Source organism: Lottia gigantea (assembly GCF_000327385.1).
Source record: "Lottia gigantea unplaced genomic scaffold LOTGIsca_11, whole genome shotgun sequence".
Classification (NCBI taxonomy): domain Eukaryota; kingdom Metazoa; phylum Mollusca; class Gastropoda; family Lottiidae; genus Lottia; species Lottia gigantea.
This window is the reverse complement of record NW_008707001.1, coordinates 122,868-144,109: the sequence shown is the minus strand read 5'-3', so window position 1 is coordinate 144,109 and position 21,242 is coordinate 122,868. Positions and strand designations below refer to the sequence as shown.

Genomic DNA, 21,242 nt, shown 5'->3' with positions numbered 1-21,242 from the left:
GCAAGCATGCACACACACTGTATAAACAAACTAAGTGCTTTGATTTTTCTGATTTTTTTTGATTGATTAAGTATCAATGATAAATACAGTAATTAATTAATTATAAAGAACCTGTGCTAATTGCTAATTACTACTGATATAAAGTCAATTGATTATAAGTGCAGGAAAAACAATTATAATCACTTTCAGACCAAAGGGGATGTTGAATATTGTCAAACTTGTACATATACTGATGAATATTGTTTCTGTTTTTTTGTTTTTGTTTATCTCAACAGTTACAGTCTATTCATTACCCAATAGTTAGTTTTAAAACTTTGTCATTTTGCAATTAAGTGATACATGATTACGAGTGGGACCTATTTTTTTTTAAACTGCCGAAAGGTATTTACACATTCTAAGCTTATCTTAGCCTTGAATTTTCAATCAGATCACTGTGGCTCATAACAATAGCTGGTCCCTAGTAAATTATATTCTCCAGTAATTTTCAAAAGCCAAACAAAACTATTATCAACATCCCCCAGTGTGAAAGGTGATTACAACTAGCAGAATATTAAATATGAAAACAAAAAGCAACAAGAAAAACATTAGCAGCAAAAAATATCCACACAAAATATCAACTACATTACTAAATATCATGACAATCAACAAAAATTAAGAAAAAATTCAAATTTACAAACATTTTCTGAGAAAATAATCAGAAAAATGGAAGCAGAAGATGACTGCATCGACAAATATTTTGATTTTATTCAAATGCTCTAAAACTATTGACACCTTCCCTCCATTTTTCATGTTAGTTCGTCTACATCATGCAAACACAATGGAAGTCAGAAAATGTTTGCAACATGCAAAGAAACTTTGTTGGAGTATTAACTATTATCCCAGGGAGGTGAAGAGAAGAGCTAGGAACATCACCTTGGTTACATTATATACAAATTGTTGTTTATATGTACAGACGATGACCTTGAACTTGAAAACACTTTACGTTTTCACTTTTTTTGTAACTGCCATTTTTACTCGTAGGATAGAAATTTATTACTAGGCAACTATGACTAATATTAAACAGTACCACAATTTTTCTTCAACATTCTGGATTTGCCTCGTTTGAAATGCTACGAGTTTAACAAGATATTCGTCCGACATATAACAACAGATATCATCCAATCATTTAGATTAAATTCATTAAATATTCACGGCTATCTAGATTTTGATTAAACAGGAGTTATCTCCCCTGACGTCTACTATCTCATTATATCATACACAAACATCTTATACCATTAAACCTGCTATAACAACCACTACAGCCAGCGGCCACTATACACAGGTTTAACATTACATAAATATGCAAAATAAACATAATAGGGGCGTGTACAGATCACATGACATAACATATCCATATTTAGAAATTACAAGATGCAAAAAGTTCAATTTGATTTTATTCAGATTCCGTTGCGTTCAGATATAGCACTCAACATGATCAAGACATGCAATCAAAAATACATCCTGCATGTGCATTTTATATCAATCTAGGTCAAATAACACATTATCTTATTTAGTGATAATAAAATAGTGATTTTATCAAGTGAATTATTGTGAACTGTTCTTATCATATCATTCTCAAATATTCTCAAATATTCTCCAATATTCTCCAAATTTCAAATTTCAACAGGGATGCAGGTAGATAGGGAGGAATTTCTACTTTTTTATCAAAAATTTTGATATTTGAAATGGATTCATTCAAAAAATCAGTTGATGTAAAATTTAAAATTATTTGTTCAGAATATTTCAAAAGAAATCTACATCCCCGTTATTAATCTAGGTCAGGTTGGAATATTATATTTAATGCACATGCAAATAATGTTACTATAAATAGTATTATTATCATAAACCATACTTTTATCTTTAATTTGAGTTATCTTCTCTTGGATTATTTAGCAGGTAAAAAAATGGTGGTGGGGGGATTTAAATTTAAAAACACAAAGACTTATGCCAAAATAGGCCTGACACTTGAAATATTTATTGCGTCTGATGAGGATTCAAACCCTCTGCACTTTCCCAGCAGACAAGAAAACTAGAGTAACATGTGACTAGATAACGAGGTATGATACAACCAAGAAAAATTTGGCATTTCAAAAACTGGCACAAAATCGCAATTTTTATTGCAAAAGGATTAAAGTACAAAATTTATAAACTCATTTTAAAAAAGATAATTACAGCTTCAATTCTTCAGTAATATTACAACAGAGTAAATAATTTCAGCTTCACCACCCAAGAAATTTTTTCGCGTGTTTTAAGACTAGAACAAAACAAGATAAATAATCCAAGAGAAGATAACTCAAATCTTTCAAATAACCTGTCACCTTACATAATGCAAATCATGCCTTCATTTACAGAACATGCCGTTTGGCGGTAAAATGCCAAGATAATTTGGAAGAACAGTGTGTGCCAGTGCACTTTATATCATATACCAATTCCACACAATATATAGTGGAATATAACAATAAAATAAAAACTTTTAAATGCTGATCAATTGGAGGAGTGAAGACTATTAAAGATTATAGGTAAAAAGTTGATAAGATTCTAAAACTACAGGTGCTCTCATGATATAATGATGGTTGCCAATAAAAAAAGACGTAATAAGTTTCTAACGTAACTAAGTTGAGCTCAGATATCATTATCACTTTAATTATTAACAACTGTATACAACTGGTAATCATTATATCATGAGGACACCCCCAGAGAGAGAGAGAGATTCAAGGAGAATGAGGAACTCACACAGCAAGTTTTTAATATCAGGAAAATTTGGCACCAAATCTTTTAGTCAATTCTTTGAAATTATTCCTCAAATTTGTTCATGCAGCCAATTAAAATATTCTCTTTCAAAAATTTGATGGAAATTCAGATCTGAAAAATTTCAGTGCAAAGTCAGAACCATAATTCAAATTGCAAATTTTATCAGGTGAAAGTTTTGAAAATTCAAACAGAATATCAAGTAATAGCTAATTTAGTAAATCTTCAAAATTTAGGAAAGAAATTCAAGTCAATGGGAACAATGCAAGTTTTCGAGTTGCTATCAAGTATCAATGAAATTCTATCAGAAATATTTTTTTCTAATAATCCTGATTTAACACGACAAACTGATAGATCTGAAGATTTGATCAAAGGGATTTAAAGTACTGTGTTTAAACATCTTGGCTTCTTGAAGCTGATTTCTAACTTTCTATAACAATAAAATATAAGATCTCAAGTTAAATACTAGTGTTCAATATGATACAGTATTCAAGAGCTTTCAGTTGTTATAGAGATGGTTAAAATATTTACGTTTTGCCCATGACCAAATCTTCAGAAGAAAATAACAGAAAAAGGGACAAAGAATTGGGAATAAAGAATTGGGAAAGAATAAAAAAAAGCAGAAAATATTCAACATCATTTAAATTTTAAAATTTTTAATTAATAAATTAACATTTTTTGATTTTTATTTGTAATAAACCAGGCCGTCAAACAACGACCCAAAAAAAACAATGATAGTAAAAATATAAATAAACCAAAATCTTACAAAATGACATGAAACAGATGGTTTTATTTTATTATCATATCTTACAACATTTTATAAAATTATACTGTCAGAGTTTTATTTTAATAATTTTACAACAAAATTCATAAATACGTGAATAAAAATGGATTGAATGCAGGCCAGTTTCTCGGGAAGAAACACTCAAGATATTGAGAATACTGTATGAACAAGTTTATCAAATAAATATTTGCACAATTACAAATCAGTTTTACAATTTACTCCAAATTATATACCAGTATAGGATTGTAGCCTAGTTTCTAATATTTAAAATGAAATATCACGTCCTGTGTCAATAATCACTGACAGTATATCAAATATTTAAATGTTATAAACTATGACAATGTAATACAATGTTGCAACTTAATTAACAAAACTTAATTAAAACTCAAATGATTGCCATAATTAATAAGACTAGCGACTAACGAGAGAAATTCAGATTTGAGAACTGGAAACAATTTATAATCCGTGTATATGTGGCAAGGTTTTACAAAAATTTGGAAGAAATTTAACATTCTGGAGAGCAGAATTTCAGAACACAGAAATTGACGTGACATGGAAAATTTGTTCGAAATCGGCAAGACTATTTTGGCAAGTAAAATAATACAAAAACTAAAAAAAAAATCAAAATTGCGTAAGGAGAGATTCCAGATTCCACGAGTAGAAAACGTGACGAATTCAAGTTTTTAAAAATTGGCAGCCCATGAAAAAAAAGAAAACATTTTATTTTTTTAGCACCATTCCAATAATTCAAACCTTTCAAATTTAGAGAAAAAATTGCGTAGTTGATTAAAAAGTGCAAATTTAATAATTTGAAATTCAAACTAGAAATTGAGGGTTTCTATTGGTTAATTTCTGACCAATGAAATGACTATATGAAATATTCTGACCAATAGAATCGTAAGATGAGTATTTAAATACTTCTAAATCAACTTTCTATAATTCTTATTCTAAATAAATAAAAGACAAAACAAAACAATAAGTTCTAACATTTATCATCTATAAAACCCCAGACACTCGGTTCAAAAACATCATGTAGTGTGATTTCAGTTCATTTTTGAATTACTATCTTCATGTGCATGCTACTACAAGCAAGGAGAAAATCAAACAACCCATGTTTTATCAATTTGAGAAAATTTTCATCCTTGTCATCATTTTTTTGGAGGGATAAACTAATCATTTAAAACACCCCTAAAATTTAGTAATGAACAAGTTCAGATGTTTTAATAACATTAGCAATTTGCATGAGTGGACAAGTTCAATTTTGTTTTAAGGGTGTAACTGTGATTTAAAACTGAAATCAACAACTCCATGTTTGATCATCCAGGGTTTTGTAATGATGAACTCTAACAAAATCTAAATGAAAATGGCCAAGTTGGTGAAATTATCCACAAATGAAATAATGGGGGACTTGACAAAGTACGTTGTTAAGTTCCAGAGGTGGATTTCTCTTCGTGGATTTTTCAACAACCGAGTTCACATGATTTGACCAAACAGCCAATCAGCAAGCCTGTTTTAAAGCTAGGTTTTGAAATAAAAAATACACAAAAACTGCGTAAAATAATTTCATCATTTGACACATTAACTCAACAAAATAAAAGCACTTTTTGAAAATTCGGAGGCCCTATTAGGGAAAAACTATAATTGACTATAAATGGAAGAAAGTGAATGTCTATTTACACGTAAAGACACATCTTAAAATGTCCTGAATGGACATTAAAAAATGACCCTGAGAGGGCCCCCGAATTGAAATAGCGCGACATAATCTAAAATTTGATAGCAAGATTCATTGCTTATCAACTAGGTAGAGAGGTAAGATAACTCTGTACGATTTCACCATCGCACCAAGTTTTTGACTAGACAAATCGTGAAAATAAAGCTAATAGCATGAGTATTGTTTGTACTAGTTATCTCCCTTGTTAACTCTTTCCACAAGGAGATAAAAATAATATTTGTACAAAATTAGTGCTCAGCAGTCAAAACAACTAAAACATTAGGAATTCCATTAAGAAATATCTTCGTCTGTTAAAATTGTTCTGTTTTTTTTCCGCATTTTTGGAAGATGAGATTCCTTAATCGTCCTTTATATACATAGCGTGTCACATGACTGTCACATGATTATCATGTGATTGACTGCGAGTCTGTAACTCCCTGCTGTGCACTGTGACGAATATTGTCGATTTTTAAAATAATTTGATCTAATACGGAGCGAATCTCTGATATCCACCTCTGTATACGGTTGCCTGAAAAATACAAATCCATGTAAGGAAGACCGTTTTCAAGTTTTTTGTCAATGTTGTTTGGGGGAGGATGTAAACTGAATATGGAAGCCAAGCCAGAATATGAAATACAGTAATCTGATTGAATAAAATAACAATATTCAAAATCAATTTTAGTGACTCATCAGATGACTGGAACATTTCAGTTTGAAAAGATTAAGGCCCCTAAGATTTCTAAGGGATAAAAGAGGGTCTACTTACACCATATCCAGCCATAGGGCCAATACTGTGTCCAAGGAAGGGGTCGGCAGCATATTCCACTCCTCTGCCAAGTCTACAACAGAAAAAAACAAAACCTTTCATAAAAAATAGAAATACAGCAACTACTTTTGTCTGTTATGTTCAAAGTTTAGGTCCATTTTGCCAAATATTGAGGTGATATAACACAAGAGATAACTGAAATAAAAAACCCTAAAAACATCCCAAACTAGGATGAAGATAAATAGTTAGATACAGTTTCAAATGACCCAACTTCTTAACATTGATATTTCTGTGGTTAAAACAATCATAACCTTCCAACCAATAAAAACAAGAGAAAGTCTAAAACTTACTGTGCAGCTGATGCTACAGCTGGGATAGCGTATCTGGCACCAGGGAAGCCTGCAGCTGCAGCATAAGGTTGAGTTGTAACTAACTGATACCTGGCAGCTGCAGCATCGTATGTGGCAAGAAATGGATCCTGATAAATACCACCACTGAAATAAAAATGATATTTTTCTGACACTGAGTTTAAGGGAGAGTGAAAGCCAACATACGGCAGATTCAAGGAAGTACTGTAATTTTTTTTATCTAGAGAAGGATTTCAATCCCACAACACCTTATCACTAATCAGACAATTGGTTACTGGTTACTAAAAATTTCAATAAATAGGTTAAATAGGTTAAGTAACTTACGCTGCATACTGTAATGGAGCGGCAGCAGCCAATGGTGTGGGATGTCGTAAAGCTGCCGCGGCAGCAGCAGCAGCAGCTGCAGAGTAAGCTCCCCTTGCAGCTACAGCAGCTGCAGCTCGTCCTCTCGTTAGAGCAACACCTCTTAATGCAGCAGCTGGTAAAGGAACTGAAAAGTTCAAAATATTTTACGTCATTCTCATGATCTTTGCCGTTTAAATTTATTAACATTAATTTCTAATAACAAGGGGGACAATTCAGTTACATTCTACTGGGACATAAATTCAAATTCAGCAGTCAACATTGGCACCATGCCTGACAGTCTACATAGCACATTTCCATAACAACAGAATTCTTCAAAAACATTTCCATAACAACAGAATTCTTCAAAAACATTTCCATAACAACAGAATTCTTCAAAAACATTTCCATAACAACAGAATTCTTCAAAAACATTTCCATAACAACAGAATTCTTGCCAAATACAACTAAATTCATACATTTAACATCGTAAAAGACCAAAAACATGTGTCTAGTGCATCAGCCAGGCTATTTTCTGTTTAAGACAGGATGAATTAAAAAAGAAGGAAATGACAGCAAGAAGTTCAACGTCTGATGAATTTTAAATGACATTTTATTGATCAATAGAGACCTGAAGTTTTTTTTATATTAAGTTTAATGATATGAATTGAGTTGAAGTTTTCGGAAATGGGCCAAAATTTTCAGGATATTTCGAGGTCAAAGACACAAGTTCCAGGAATATCACTCTCTAAAGTCAAAAATTTGCAGAAGAACTTTTTCATGAAAATGATGATTAAAGTTTCACATTTGGACAACACCTAATTTTTTTAAATCAAACTTCAAACGTCAAAACATTTATTTTCAGAAAAATGTTGGAATTATTATGCGTAATGATTATTTTCTAGTCTCACAAAATACCTCGTTTGTTTAAATCTGATATTTTAAAAGGATGGTATAAAATGAGATAATGTATTTTAATGTTGGTTAGTGGGTAAATGTCAAATCCTCACAATTGACGTGTTTCTTAAAACAAATTACATCTTACATGATCTAATCTTCACGAGTAATATTTCACAAATATCGATTTATTTTGACAAAAACTTCCTCCTTTAGAGGAGAGTTCCGCGGTGCCAAGAGTTTTAGACATACTAATAGAAATGACAATCAATTTCAAGAGTTCTTTTTCTGTATTTTGTGAATTTATTAGCTACGTTATAATTGTGTGTCAAATCTTCTGTCAAATCTTCTTGTCAAATCTTCTTGTCAAATCTTCTTGTCAAATTCAGAATATCATATTTTTTTCTAAAATACAGTATAATAGTTTTCCAATATTTCAATAATATTTACAGTGTACAATGAGGGAAATTTTGAACTGTCATAAGCTTGAGCTAGAAATTGAATACTAAGCTTTTTAAGCTCAAGTTAACTGACGATAGTGAAATATAATCATTAAGAGAGTTCACATTTAATACTGGAAAGTCATTATGACATACTACTCCCTAGTTTTATACAACGTTTCAACAATTTACATTGTCATCATCAGTTTATATAGTATACTACTCCCTATTGTACACAATGTTTCAACAATTTACATTGTCATCATCAGTTTATATAGCATACTACTCCTGAGTTTTATTGTTCACAATGTTTCAACAATTTACATTGTCATCATCAGTTTATATGGTATACTACTCCCTATTGTATACAATGTTTCAACAATTTACATTGTCATCATCAGTTTATATGGTATACTACTCCTGAGTTTTATTGTATACAATGTTTCAACAATTTACATTGTCATCATCAGTTTATATAGAATACTACTTCCTATGGTATACAACGTTTCAACAATTTACAGTTGAAATTTATTCTGTGAAACATCTGTAGTGTATATTTCTATATTAATGTTCGTTTAGCGTGCCGTGAACAAGACAAATGATCGTCATTCATGACAGGATTATGTTCCCGGAGATCCATTGAGAATATCAAATATCTCCCCCTTTCATTAATATTCATGAAGTTTGACTCAGATTCTGTCTGGTAATGTCATTTTTCATTCTAGTTTTAATTTCAGTCTGTTTTAGTTATTTCCATATTCTGAATAAAATCAACAGCATTGTGATCTAACACCTTGACTTTTTTTACATGTTAAATTTAACAATGAGAGGAGAGGAAAACAATCAGAGTAGAGGCAAGACAATCTTTTTCTCCTTGGTACAATAAAAACTAGGAATGTGGCTTTCTGAAGTTATAATTTCTTATTTTAATGACTTTATTATGGTGTGTTTTTATCCACTCTTATCCCATTATGACATTTGGCTTAATATCAGTTAATGGTGGAACTTTCAAATGTAACAGTTTAATATTTAATTTTGACTTTTTATCTGTAACTTTAAGCCTATTTTTGGTTTATCAAATCATTGAAATTTCATAGAAGACTTTCTTCAGCTGATTTCACTCATGAATATTGACATAGTTTTAATTCTCCAGTGCTGTCAAAATATCTAACCAAAAAAATAATTTTAGCCTCAAGACGGAACAATCTTTAGATTGACAATAACAATCCTGTTAACAATCTGATATTCAACATGCAGTTTCCATAGTAACAACAGAATTGATATTTCCACAGAGTATCATGATGCTGTTACATCTAAAACTAGACGTAGGTACAATATCGTAAAACATCGTAAAACATTGTCAAACATCGTAAAAACATTGTCAAACATCGCGCAGCATGAAAAGCATGTGCAATTTGCAGTGAATTTTATGCACAATATTCCAATTTTCTAAAACAGGCATAAAAACAAAGCAAAAATGAAAATGGGGCTTCAAAAATAAAAGGGGTCTGAAAATTCCTAAAAAGCTACTTGGTTTAAAAATCGGTTTCCATGACAATAAAAATCGGTTTCAATCAAAAAATAAATAAATCATGCTGAATTTGGATTCATTCCAATAGCAAACTTAAATATTTGGGTCAAAATTTTTAAAAATGAAAAAAATGATAGCTCATGCACCCTGTAAACATAAAATATATTGTAATGCATCTAATTCTGACAATAAAATATCCCAGAACCAGTCAAATAGTTAGTAACTTGTTTTATTTCAGTCAGAAAATTGATAAATTGGACAAATTTCAAAATGCCAAGATGTCAAGAATCAAATTATAAAAAGAAAATAGAGCACATCTGATATTTTCATAAAAATATGTGTATAATGTGTAGCTTTTGTGCCCTAAAAAAGGGTTGATAACTGGAGATGCGAGTTATACACAGTGACAAATAAATATTTTCTAATTTTCGTGAGAAGTTACTCAACAATTTTATCAATTTTCATAACTTTGTCCCCATCCGAGAAACATCCAAGTTACGATTCCAGGGATCACACTCAGTCTAGTGACCACATTAAAATATTAGTTTTTACTATTTCCATTCATTGGCAGAAATATGCAAATTTTTATCACAATTCTGTTGCTATGGAAAAGCTGCTGCTGATCTGATGTTTTGAACTAAAGGTCAAAGGTCATTGTAAAATCAGATTTGTCAATTTTATAAACATTTTGGAGGCTTCCATTCATTGATTTGACCTCAACATAACAAAAATTTCAGCCAATCAACATCAGGAGTACTGAAGAAGATTTCAGAAACAGTTACAGTGCAGTTACCAATCAACCAATCAACAAATCTGATTTTGACCCGGAAAGAATTTCATTGGCTTACCATTGGGTACGGTGGGTGCAGCAGCTTTTTTGGTCATGACTCGAGCAGTGGCATTATTGACCTATTACAGAGAAATTAATAAACGGATATTTAAAACATTGTCATTCGTAAATCATTTTATAATTATTGAATCATCACAAAGTTTATTTGCTGGTAGATATTATTATTCTGAAGTCTTTAAGGATTTGAAAAAATTAAAATTCAGAAATTGTAAAAAATTCAGTATAAATTGTTATTTCAACAGCCAATTCTTGTAAATATCCTTAATTTGATACTTTTAAAAACATTTCATAAATTCAATTACGGTAATGCTTCAAAAAAACAAAAAACCTGATTTACAGAATTAATTTTTCTATATATATTTTCAGGATCTAAGGCAAGTTTTTATAAAATTCCTCCAGCAATATAAACATTGTAATAATATAGCCTCGGTTTCTTAAATACAGAAACAAAATTACAACTCAAATATAATTTACTTTAAAATAATAAACTAAAAGATTTCTAAACTTTAAAATTAAATTTTCATTGAAACAATTTTTTACAATTTACAAGAATTTTGGAAAATAACAGAAAAGGAAACTAGTTTTAAACCTGAGGCCATATTTGAAATTCAATTTAATTTTTCAAAAATATCTCTAATATTATTATAAACGGTGGTTTTGACGATTATCTTACGCTTCATAATTTTCAGATGTGAGGTTTTCTTTGATAATTGGAAAATGGTAAGGCAGCCCTCAGCTTTAGCAATTTTGAAACCTCTAAAAAGTAACAATTTGAGAGGAAATTGCTCCACTAGCAATCATTAAATCAATAAAATATTTCAACTGAATTTGCCCCACAAAGAATTTAAAAATAATTTGGAATCAAACCACAATCTATAATAATAAGACTTGACTAAGCTGATTTGTTTTAGCAGCAATAAAATTTGTGTAACCATGGAAACAGACATATTATTTTACTCATCAATTTCAAATTCTGTTTTCTTACAAATAATCACAACTTCATTTTCTATTTCGTGATCAACATTTTCCTAAATCACATGAATCTCAAAATTATTGTTTCCATGGTTACCCAAATCTGCCTAGGCAAGCAGCTTTATAAAGCAACACATAATATCAGCTGTAATTCTCCTTTAATCATTTAACCCTATAAATCATTTTACCAGAAATTTTTGAATGTGTAGGGTAAAAATTAATTTTTTTATGAAATTTTTGCAATATTTTTTTTGATTTTTAAGAAATTATAAAATTGCAGCTGATAAACACAAAAAGCAAAAACATGAAATTAGTTTTATTTTTTCACTTTTAGATCTCAGTTGCCACCCTTCTTCATTGAATTTATTTTAAATTTTTTATTTTGTGAAGTCAGTTTTGATTCTTTTTAAGCCAAACCTTCATAAATGGAACGTCAAGTTCAGAAGTTAAATTATCAGGAACAAATTATCATAATGAATAAAAATGATACAACAGGAATTACTGTTAATGTAAATTAATAGAGATGACCTCTCTTTAATATTTTTTAAATTTAGAATGAAGGATTTCACTGAGGTTTCAATTTTCCAGTTAGGTTTCTCAGGTTCCTACCTTTCTTTTTCAGTAAACTTACAGATTGGAAGTTTTACCAAATTTTTAAAATTCTTTTGAAAAGTCAACCTAACTTTAAAATATGTCAAATTCTGAACAATTTACTTGTAAATTATAAAATATTGATTTAAAGTTGAGTTGTTTCGAAATTGACATATTTCGTGGAAAGAAATTCAAAATTCATAAAATTTTCAATATACAGCAAGAAGAAATGCCCAATTGTGAGTTCAATCAATTTTAATGCAACATCGTACGTCTAAAATCCACGACTAATTTTAGTTTTGAAATGTTAACGTACTTAGTTCCTATGACAATATCTGGGTTGTCCTGACAACCAGTCACACACCAATCAGAGGAAACTAAAGAAAAAAATTTCGATGATTTTTGGGGAGGAGTTCCACGAAGGCAAAATGTTAAAAAAAATTATGTGTCTAGATCCCTTGCATGCTTTTATTTGTCACCCGATGACACACGACCCAGGGGTCAAGGCCATCAACATTCTCTTTATAGTGAATAAATTTTTGAAAAATGCGAGATGCACAATTTAACTTTGGTGAAGAAAGGGAGATGACTCTCAGTGTTTCAGTAGCTATTAAAGTGTTTAAACACCCAAAATATTGAAACGTGCAACATACTGATTCTATTCCGTACACAAAGCAGTCATCCGTTAGTTGTCATGACGATTCACAAACAAAAGCAAAAAGGTTGATACTGAACACATAATTCTCGCCAAATTGTTGGCAAAGACCCAATAAAAGAATAAGTAAATTCTCAATTGCCTAGGTACATTAAGACGAGTAAATAAAGGGGACATAACAATTTTAAAAATAAACGCACATACAACTGGCAGGCATTTCTTAATACTGTACATATACATAGAAATATACTTAGCACAGGCTGGTATTGTGCTACCAATATATAATAATTATAAAACATGCAGGCACCTCGATCTTTCTCCCCTCAACCACCGTGCCGTTCAATTTCTCACGTGCCAGGTCTGCATCAGCACTATTTGCGAAAGTTACGAAACCAAAACCCTGCATGCGTAGGAAAAAATAAAGGTCCATGCATTAAAATTCGTGCATTGAAACAGAAAATTTATGGCATCGTTCAATGTTTATCATGTTTTGACCATATATAGATCATAAATACATATCACATGGTTTAAATCATGCAATCTGATTGGATTAATTCGTTAAAAAAAATCTCCATATTGCTACTTTCATTTTGCATAGCAGACGTGGACTAAATAACGTAGCGATTGACGTGAAGATATCAGGAAAGACATGCTAATTGGGTCACTAGAAGCAAATCATTCCGAAGACTCGTTCTGACATAAATACGTTATCATAGTTACAACCAATCATATCGCTTAGTTTGAAAAACACCACCGTGGGCGGGGTACATAAAACATATTACATCATAACACTAAGCAAGAGTTTGAAGTGGTTAGTTTATCGTGTGACATCATCGCTTAGGAGTGACATCATCACTAAAATGTGACATCATCACCTAGGAGTGACATCATTTTTTAGGAATGACATCATCATTTTGTGTAACATCATCACTATGCAACTTGTCTACTTCTAATACATTATTGAGGGGCCCTTTTTTTCAGTTTTGCCAATTTGCATCCAAAATTTCTGTAACACTGAAAGCTGCTTGTGAGTGATGATCGAAAAAAATTGCAAAAAAATTTGACCCTTTGTTTCATGCAGGGTTCAATTGAAAAATTGAAAATGTTAGAAAAATACAATTCAAAAATTGGGGTTAGAATTTTTGATTTTGAAAAAAAAAATTCATTGCTAACCATCTCCTAATCTAAAAATTTTAAATTCAAAATTTAATTCTATTATACTATTGGTCTATACTAAATCTAAATTAACCAATGAAATTACAATAAATAATTTATGCAAATTTATGCCGTTCATGCATTATTTAACTAAGTTACATTTTGGACAATTTTTATTTTTCACAAACAACTTTCAGGATTACAATATTTCAGGAAAGACAAAAATGGAGGCAAAAATGGAGAGAAATCTGCACGATAAATAAATATGACGTATCGGTAAAACAAATGCTAGAGCAGAATAAATCGAAAATATCTCTCGCTGGTCCTGAACCAATCAGAAATCCGCCCACAATACCTTAAAGAACTGACAAATACAAGGTCTTAAAACCTGTGAAGATTCTATCAATACCTGATCTAATTTTGTGTGACGTTTTTTGTTCATCTCATTAACGAGTATTCATAATGACGTTAGGAAGTTGATTAGATTGTCGAGAGAAAGTGTGAATTTTAGAGTCAATATCTCAGAACTAATATTAGCCACGTAAAAAGGTCAATGGTTTTTAGCTGCGGAGATAAAAACAGTCAACTAATTAGATTCAGAAAGTGTCTTTTTGACTTCGTTACTAATTTTCTTGCCTTGCTAGTTTTTTAGAAATTTGACAACTTTCTGAAACAGTAAAAAGTATGACAAGCATATTAACTGACAAGTTCCAATGTTTAAAACTCTTATATTTTCTTGGCTTCTATTTTTTGTGGAGATGTTCAAGATTTGTCAAGACTTCTAGAGTACTTGGTGATAATTTTCATTCTGTTCAATTCTTAACATTGATGTCACTTTTTTTTTACAATGTGACCTATTTTTCTGGAGCTGTCGCAATAATAATTTCAGAGTTCCGTTCTTTTACAATAAACAAACCAAGTATTAACAATTTGAACCAGAAAACAAAACCAGGATTTAAATTTATTAGCAATACATTAGCAGCTTATGAACTTTTCACTTGAGGAAGTATATTTCTGTCCTAAATTTCAATGTTTTTTTCTAAAATTTCACCCTACCTAACCCAAATTGAATGATTTCCATTTATGGTGCAGATTTCTCCCATATTCAAGTTGCCATGGCAACAATATATATTGTAACATTTAAAGACTATAAAAATATAACAAGATTCAAAGTTTGATAAAAATTAACATTTATCTTGAATTGAACTTGACTTCTCTCAGCTGTCAGCAGCGAAATTAATCTCAGTTTTTCTGAAGACTTGCCACAAGAGACAGATGAGGTTAGAAATGGAAATTCTTTTGAATAATTTGTGTTCTCTGTAAAAATATTGAAACTCTATTCTGAGAGAATTCCTGCGTGGATTATGTCTATATATATTATTAAAATTAGTTTCCGTAAAGAATGTCTACTGCGATCTTTATACATTAAAAATATAGCTGATACATTTTTCTTATTATTCGAAAATAATGCAAGTTTTTATTTTTTAAATTCAAGTTTTCAATTCTGTAGGAAAACATGAGAAGAAAAGAGATTCTGGGATTTGATTGGAACAAATTTACATCTGTTCTCTAGGCAAGTCTTCAACCCTATTTCAATTGAACTCAATATAAACAGTGGCAATAATAATTTATAGCAACGGGGCTGGGGATAGGGGTGGGAATCACTGGAGGAGAGCAACGTTTGCACAATAAGAAGGGGCTTTCATTGTCTGCTTGACTTATTTGACGGGGGTGGGAGTTTGCACCAGAGAAAGGACCTTGCCACTGTTTAAAATGGAAATCCTAACAAACTATAAAATAACCTTGACCTACCTTTGACCCTCGTTCGTTAAAAATAATTTCTACATCTAAAATCGTACCAAACTGAAAATAAAACATTCTCAAAATAAACTTCATGCATCAATTTTCAAGCCAAGATTTTGTGGGATCATTTCAATACTTGATGGCACAATAAAAAATAAAGTATCAAATGATTCATTGAATTTTTAACTGTGATTCAGAAATTTACAATTCAAGTTTTTAGAATAAATTGTTAAATAGAAACACGACACAGAACAAATCAAACTCAGGTATCCCAGGGATGACAATTTTAAAAATTTACTAGACTTCCCATTACTATGTGTAACTTGTATAACTATGTGTAACTTGTATTACTATGTGTAACTTGTATTACTATGTGTAACTTGTATTACTATGTGTAACTTGTATTACTATGTGTAACTTGTATTACTATGTGTAACTTGCATTACTATGTGTAACTTGTATTACTATGTGTAACTTGCATTACTATGTGTAACTTGCATTACTATGTGTAACTTGCATTACTATGTGTAACTTGTATTACTATGTGTAACTTGTATTACTATGTGTAACTTGTATTACTATGTGTAACTTGTATTACTATGTGTAACTTGTATTACTATGTGTAACTTGTATTACTATGTATAACTTGTATTACTATGTGTAACTTGTATAACTATGTGTAACTTGTATTACTATGTGTAACTTGTATTACTATGTGTAACTTGTATTACTATGTGTAACTTGTATTACTATGTGTAACTTGTATAACTATGTATAACTTGTAATACAATATAAATCACTGTCTTACTCTTTCTCAATTTCAAATTTCTCATTAAAATCAACTTCCCTAGATGCCGAGTCAGGTTTCAGAATCAAATCATGTCTACATTATTTCCGAAGTTATTCCGTTAAATTTGATGGATGTTGTTTCAAGAACAATAGAGAGTAAGAAATTGATCTGAGAAATCTATCAATTTTAAACGATATCTATTAATCATAAGATAATATTATATGTATGATTTAAAATTTTAACAATTTGGAAGAAATTCTAAACAGGACCAATTTGACTAATTTTCCAGTCTTGTCTAGTTTTGAAGGCATTATAAAGATGTTTTCTAAATATTTGATGTGTATTGTTTCAATTTTCAATCAGACATCTGCATTTCTTACAATTCTACTAAACCTAAGTGTTAATGATGTCACTAATAACATGGAGCCTTATATACATAACCACACTTTGCGATCTATTGTAGACTACAGACATCCTAGTAGAATCCAGACCATATTTCTAATTCATCGGAATAATTTCTTTACACATGATCACCTTATTTCAAACAAATATCTTGACTGTATGATTCATATGATCTTTGACCTCTAGCATGGTATCATATCCTAACTTATTGATCGTTAGTTGTCTAGAATATTAGCTAATTATATTATTTCAGTATTTCTATAATAAAGATTGGCTGTTTGGAATGTCCGAAAAGGATGCTGAGTTGACATTAAGTTGGAGATTTGCGAAATTTGTTCCTTTTATTGCTAGCAGCACACACAGTACTAATTGTATTCAAATATCATCTTATGACTTTTAATTTTAAACAAATTTAGGTTTTCAAAATTTGTAAGGTTTCATGCAATTAACAAGGGGAACTACTATACTGTACAATATATATATATATATTAGGTTGGGGGTTGCTATGGTTATTGGTAGGGTGGGGGTACTAACATTCAGGGTAACTATAACATCTTATGACTGGAAATTGCATGCTAACTCTGTCAGAACAGCGCCACCAGTTGCCTGTTGTCAGAAATCACCAAACTTATGATAATCTATGACAACTTGTCATAGATTAGGAATTTCTCCTTGCCTGGAGGGTTTGCCTGCATCATATGAAATGATCTACTGAATTGTTGAAATCGTAATTTTCGCTATTCTGTCTTTGGTAATTTCCAGTCATGAACAAGCACCAGATATAGTTGGTGTAAACAATAAACAATAATATAAAATAAATAACTATGGATTCTACAACAGAAACATCTCACTGTCTTTTATACAGGTTAAATACTTTTCCTTCCGTGTTTTCAGAAATAGTCAAAGTCAAAATTTTCAAGCAACAATTTAAAGTTATAAATACCAAATTATTATTTTTGACTGTGTGGGTTGATTAATTAATTAAAAATGAGAATACTATAAGATTATATAGCCCAAATTTAGGTATTGATGTAAAATGAAATTGTGGTCAACGCATTTAAAACCAAACATGTTTGATTGACATTTGGAAAAGAAAACTTGTTAGAAATACCTCAGGTAAAACAATTTGGACATCAAATGAGGCCAAGATTTGACCAATCAACAAGAATTCTTTTTACTAGAAATTAGGTAAATAAAATGGCATTTTTGACTGAATTACCCAAAATGGCTGAAATTTCGGGATGTGGCTAAGACACTGACAACATTGTTGTAACAATCAGGTAATTAATCGTGGTCATTCAGACATAAATTCAGTGAATTTCGATATGTTGACAGAAGATTCAAAGGTTATTAGCCGTGTTAAAGAAATAATGGTTTTTTATTTTTACCATTAACTGAAATTTGATTCTAGGTAATTTTTTTTTACTTGCGACATCTTGAAAATTGAAATAAACTTGAATGAGGTACTTGTGGCCTTAATACGAATGATTTAAAATAGGCAGGGTACTTGATTCAGTTCTAGAATTTTCACGGAATTCATCAAGGTACTTGCTTGTAAGCAAAACATGGTTTCAAAAAATATTAAATTTAGCCGGATAATTTCAAAAATTAGGTACTTGCAAAGCAAACTTGGTTTCTAGACTTTTTACATCGAACTAGTTACAGTGAAAATACAGACCATTTCCATAAAATTTCTAAAATTTGGTATAAGACGAATGAGAAGTTTCTAGGGTAAAATAATAAAAACTAAGGAAGGGAAAAAACTGAATATTACTTCTACCCCAAGTAACTGCCTCAGGTCAGCTTCACGAAATCTAAATGGTATGTTAGAAATGTGTAGGCGTTTAGGTCCGCTGTTAGATTGCTGGGTTCCGGCGGGTGGGGGACTTTGTACTGCATTTTCACCTCCTTCAGGTACTTCTGTCTGCTGTAAAGATAGATAGAAAACAACGTTAAATAAATTGACTCAACCAAGACACACTGGCTTCAGAATTTCCAAACTTGGGCAGGTTTCAAACCTACACAATGGGCTAACAGAACAATCACAATTTAAGGATAAAGAGCTTAAAAGTAACGAAATATTTATGTAAATGATACAATGAAGCATGAAAGTATTGATATATTTTTGCCAAAAGCGAAAGTTTATACAATTTATATAAATATAAGATTCTTACTGTTGGTTGTTCAACAGGTACACCACTAGGGGGAGCTACAGGCATGGCGGTAGGTGTAGCGTAGATGGGATTCTGAGTTGTATCAACTGTCGTTGTTGTTGCTTGTGAGGCCACCTGGTGATGATAATCTTCCAAACTGGGTTGGGGAAATGTGTAGGTTGGAGTCATCTGATTCTGCACCATGTGCTGTAATGAAAAAAAGGAAAAGTTAAGATTTTTGATAACTAAATTTGTCTGAATAATTGCAAATGTAACAGCAATATACGCCCACAGAACAGTAATCTGTTGTAATTCACTGTTACATTTAAATAACAGAACACAATTTTATAGTATATAACTCCTTAGTTTTATTACACACTACGTTTCAACATCAGTTTATATAGTATACTACTCCTTAGTTTTATTACACACTACGTTTCAACAATCTATATTGTATGTTTTGGATAACAATAAAAAACATAGCTGGTTTTCACAACTTTGTTTTAGAACATGTATTGAAAGTGTAAATTAATCAATGACCAGATGATCTGTAACATTAGGAGAGTATTTTCATTTGTATACCATTTAAATATAAAACATTATTAACAGTCAAAGTCTTTGACTGGCATTTAGCAATTGTGAGTACGATATATAGACACAGCTTTATGGAACAAATGTTCTTAATAATAAGCATTAATGTATATATAGTTTGCCCATCACTTCTTCTCATTATGTGCCTGAGGACGAAGGGGGAAACCATCGAAACGTTGCATAAAACTTGTGATTGTTGTTCCATAAAGCTGTGTCTATATATTATTAACAGTCCACAGTATTTATACTGTATTAAGCCTGGTTTTTTGCTTGTAGTACCCTAAAATTACCGACTGCTTATGCTTAGAATCAGATTTACTCTGAATTGTGAATAAATATCAGTGCGAACTGAGGTAAATAACAGCCATTTTGTATGTAATAACCACAAACTATATCAGTAAAGAATGTTATTCATGTTATTCAGGTCTATATTGTAGATTCTGTGAAAGAGATTCTGTGGTATCATGCTTCAGGGATGAAAAAATCAATATTTCTACTCGACTATTGATACATGACCTGGTAGATCTAGTCTACAAGACCTTGTCAATCTAGACTACTCTTGTATTATTCTAGCATTTAAACCTGGGAAATCTTGTGACCTTAGTCAGTGCATTGTATAACAAATATCCTCAGTGAACCAATATATATATAAAAATATAAAATCCATTACAGCTACTTGTAAACAATTTCATTGTTAGAATTTCATTCATTATCATTTTTAAAATCATGAATTATATATTGATATTTCTGCTTCTACAGGTTTCAATAATAAAGCCATGGAAAACCAGAATATTGAACCTAGAGTTGAAAATTGAAGACAATAAAACGGAACCATAAGTTTCATATTGAAAATTTAAATTTGAAAAGAAAAGTAAGACCTACCCACAAGGGATATTCCGACATAAAGAAAAGTTAAACTAAAATCCAGGGGGGGAAGGAAATGAGGTCAAAGTTCAAGCTGTTAATTTAGGACAAGTTAATCCTTTGTTTCTGGTTTAATCCTACTGGTTGTTACTTTATCACATTTCCTACTTGTTAACTACTTATATTATCACTTCATCATCTCCATTGTTTTAATAGATTACAAGTTATAGTCAATCCCCTTGGTGGTCAATATTTGACAGCTTCACAATCCTTATATCTTCAAGATAAGTTGCTAATTATATACTTTCTTAAAATTGTTTCTTATTATCCAAAATTTACACTGATGATCCACTGACACAGAAAAATCCTTAGATCCTTCGATAAGTATTATCTATATCCAAACAAAACCACAATCATCAAAAACTTCACCAATATGATTCCTTTATACTAATCTTATTGTCCTATGAAGGCCAGTAAAAGGGATCCAAACTAAGTGCAACAAAGTATAACAAAGTACCAATCTGAGGTATAACAAAGTAGCAATCTATCTGAGGTTGGTTGAACTATAATAGTGATATAGTTATAAAAACAAGACAGGGGTAGAGTTATAATAATTACCAATCTACTGTAATTATACCATCTGTTAAAATGCCAAATTTAATTATCAATTAGCGACCACCATTTGCCTCATTTTATTATTAATAATATTCAGTTATTCTACCTACTTTACTTCTAATACTGTATTATAAATATTTAATACCATAGGTCTGATTTTCACTTCAAAAATTTG

General features: G+C 30.8%; 1 protein-coding gene across 1 annotated transcript; it reads right to left on the bottom strand.

Annotated features, from left to right (window-relative positions):
* Positions 1 to 10,430: 10,430 nt before the first annotated feature.
* On the bottom strand, positions 10,431 to 18,720 carry LOTGIDRAFT_110109 (hypothetical protein; the record flags this gene model as incomplete). Its single annotated transcript, XM_009046989.1, has 4 exons — positions 10,431 to 10,535; positions 13,002 to 13,094; positions 15,662 to 15,712; positions 18,619 to 18,720. Coding segments are annotated over 4 exons (351 nt in total), but the record flags the coding sequence as incomplete, so codon positions are not given.
* Positions 18,721 to 21,242: the final 2,522 nt, after the last annotated feature.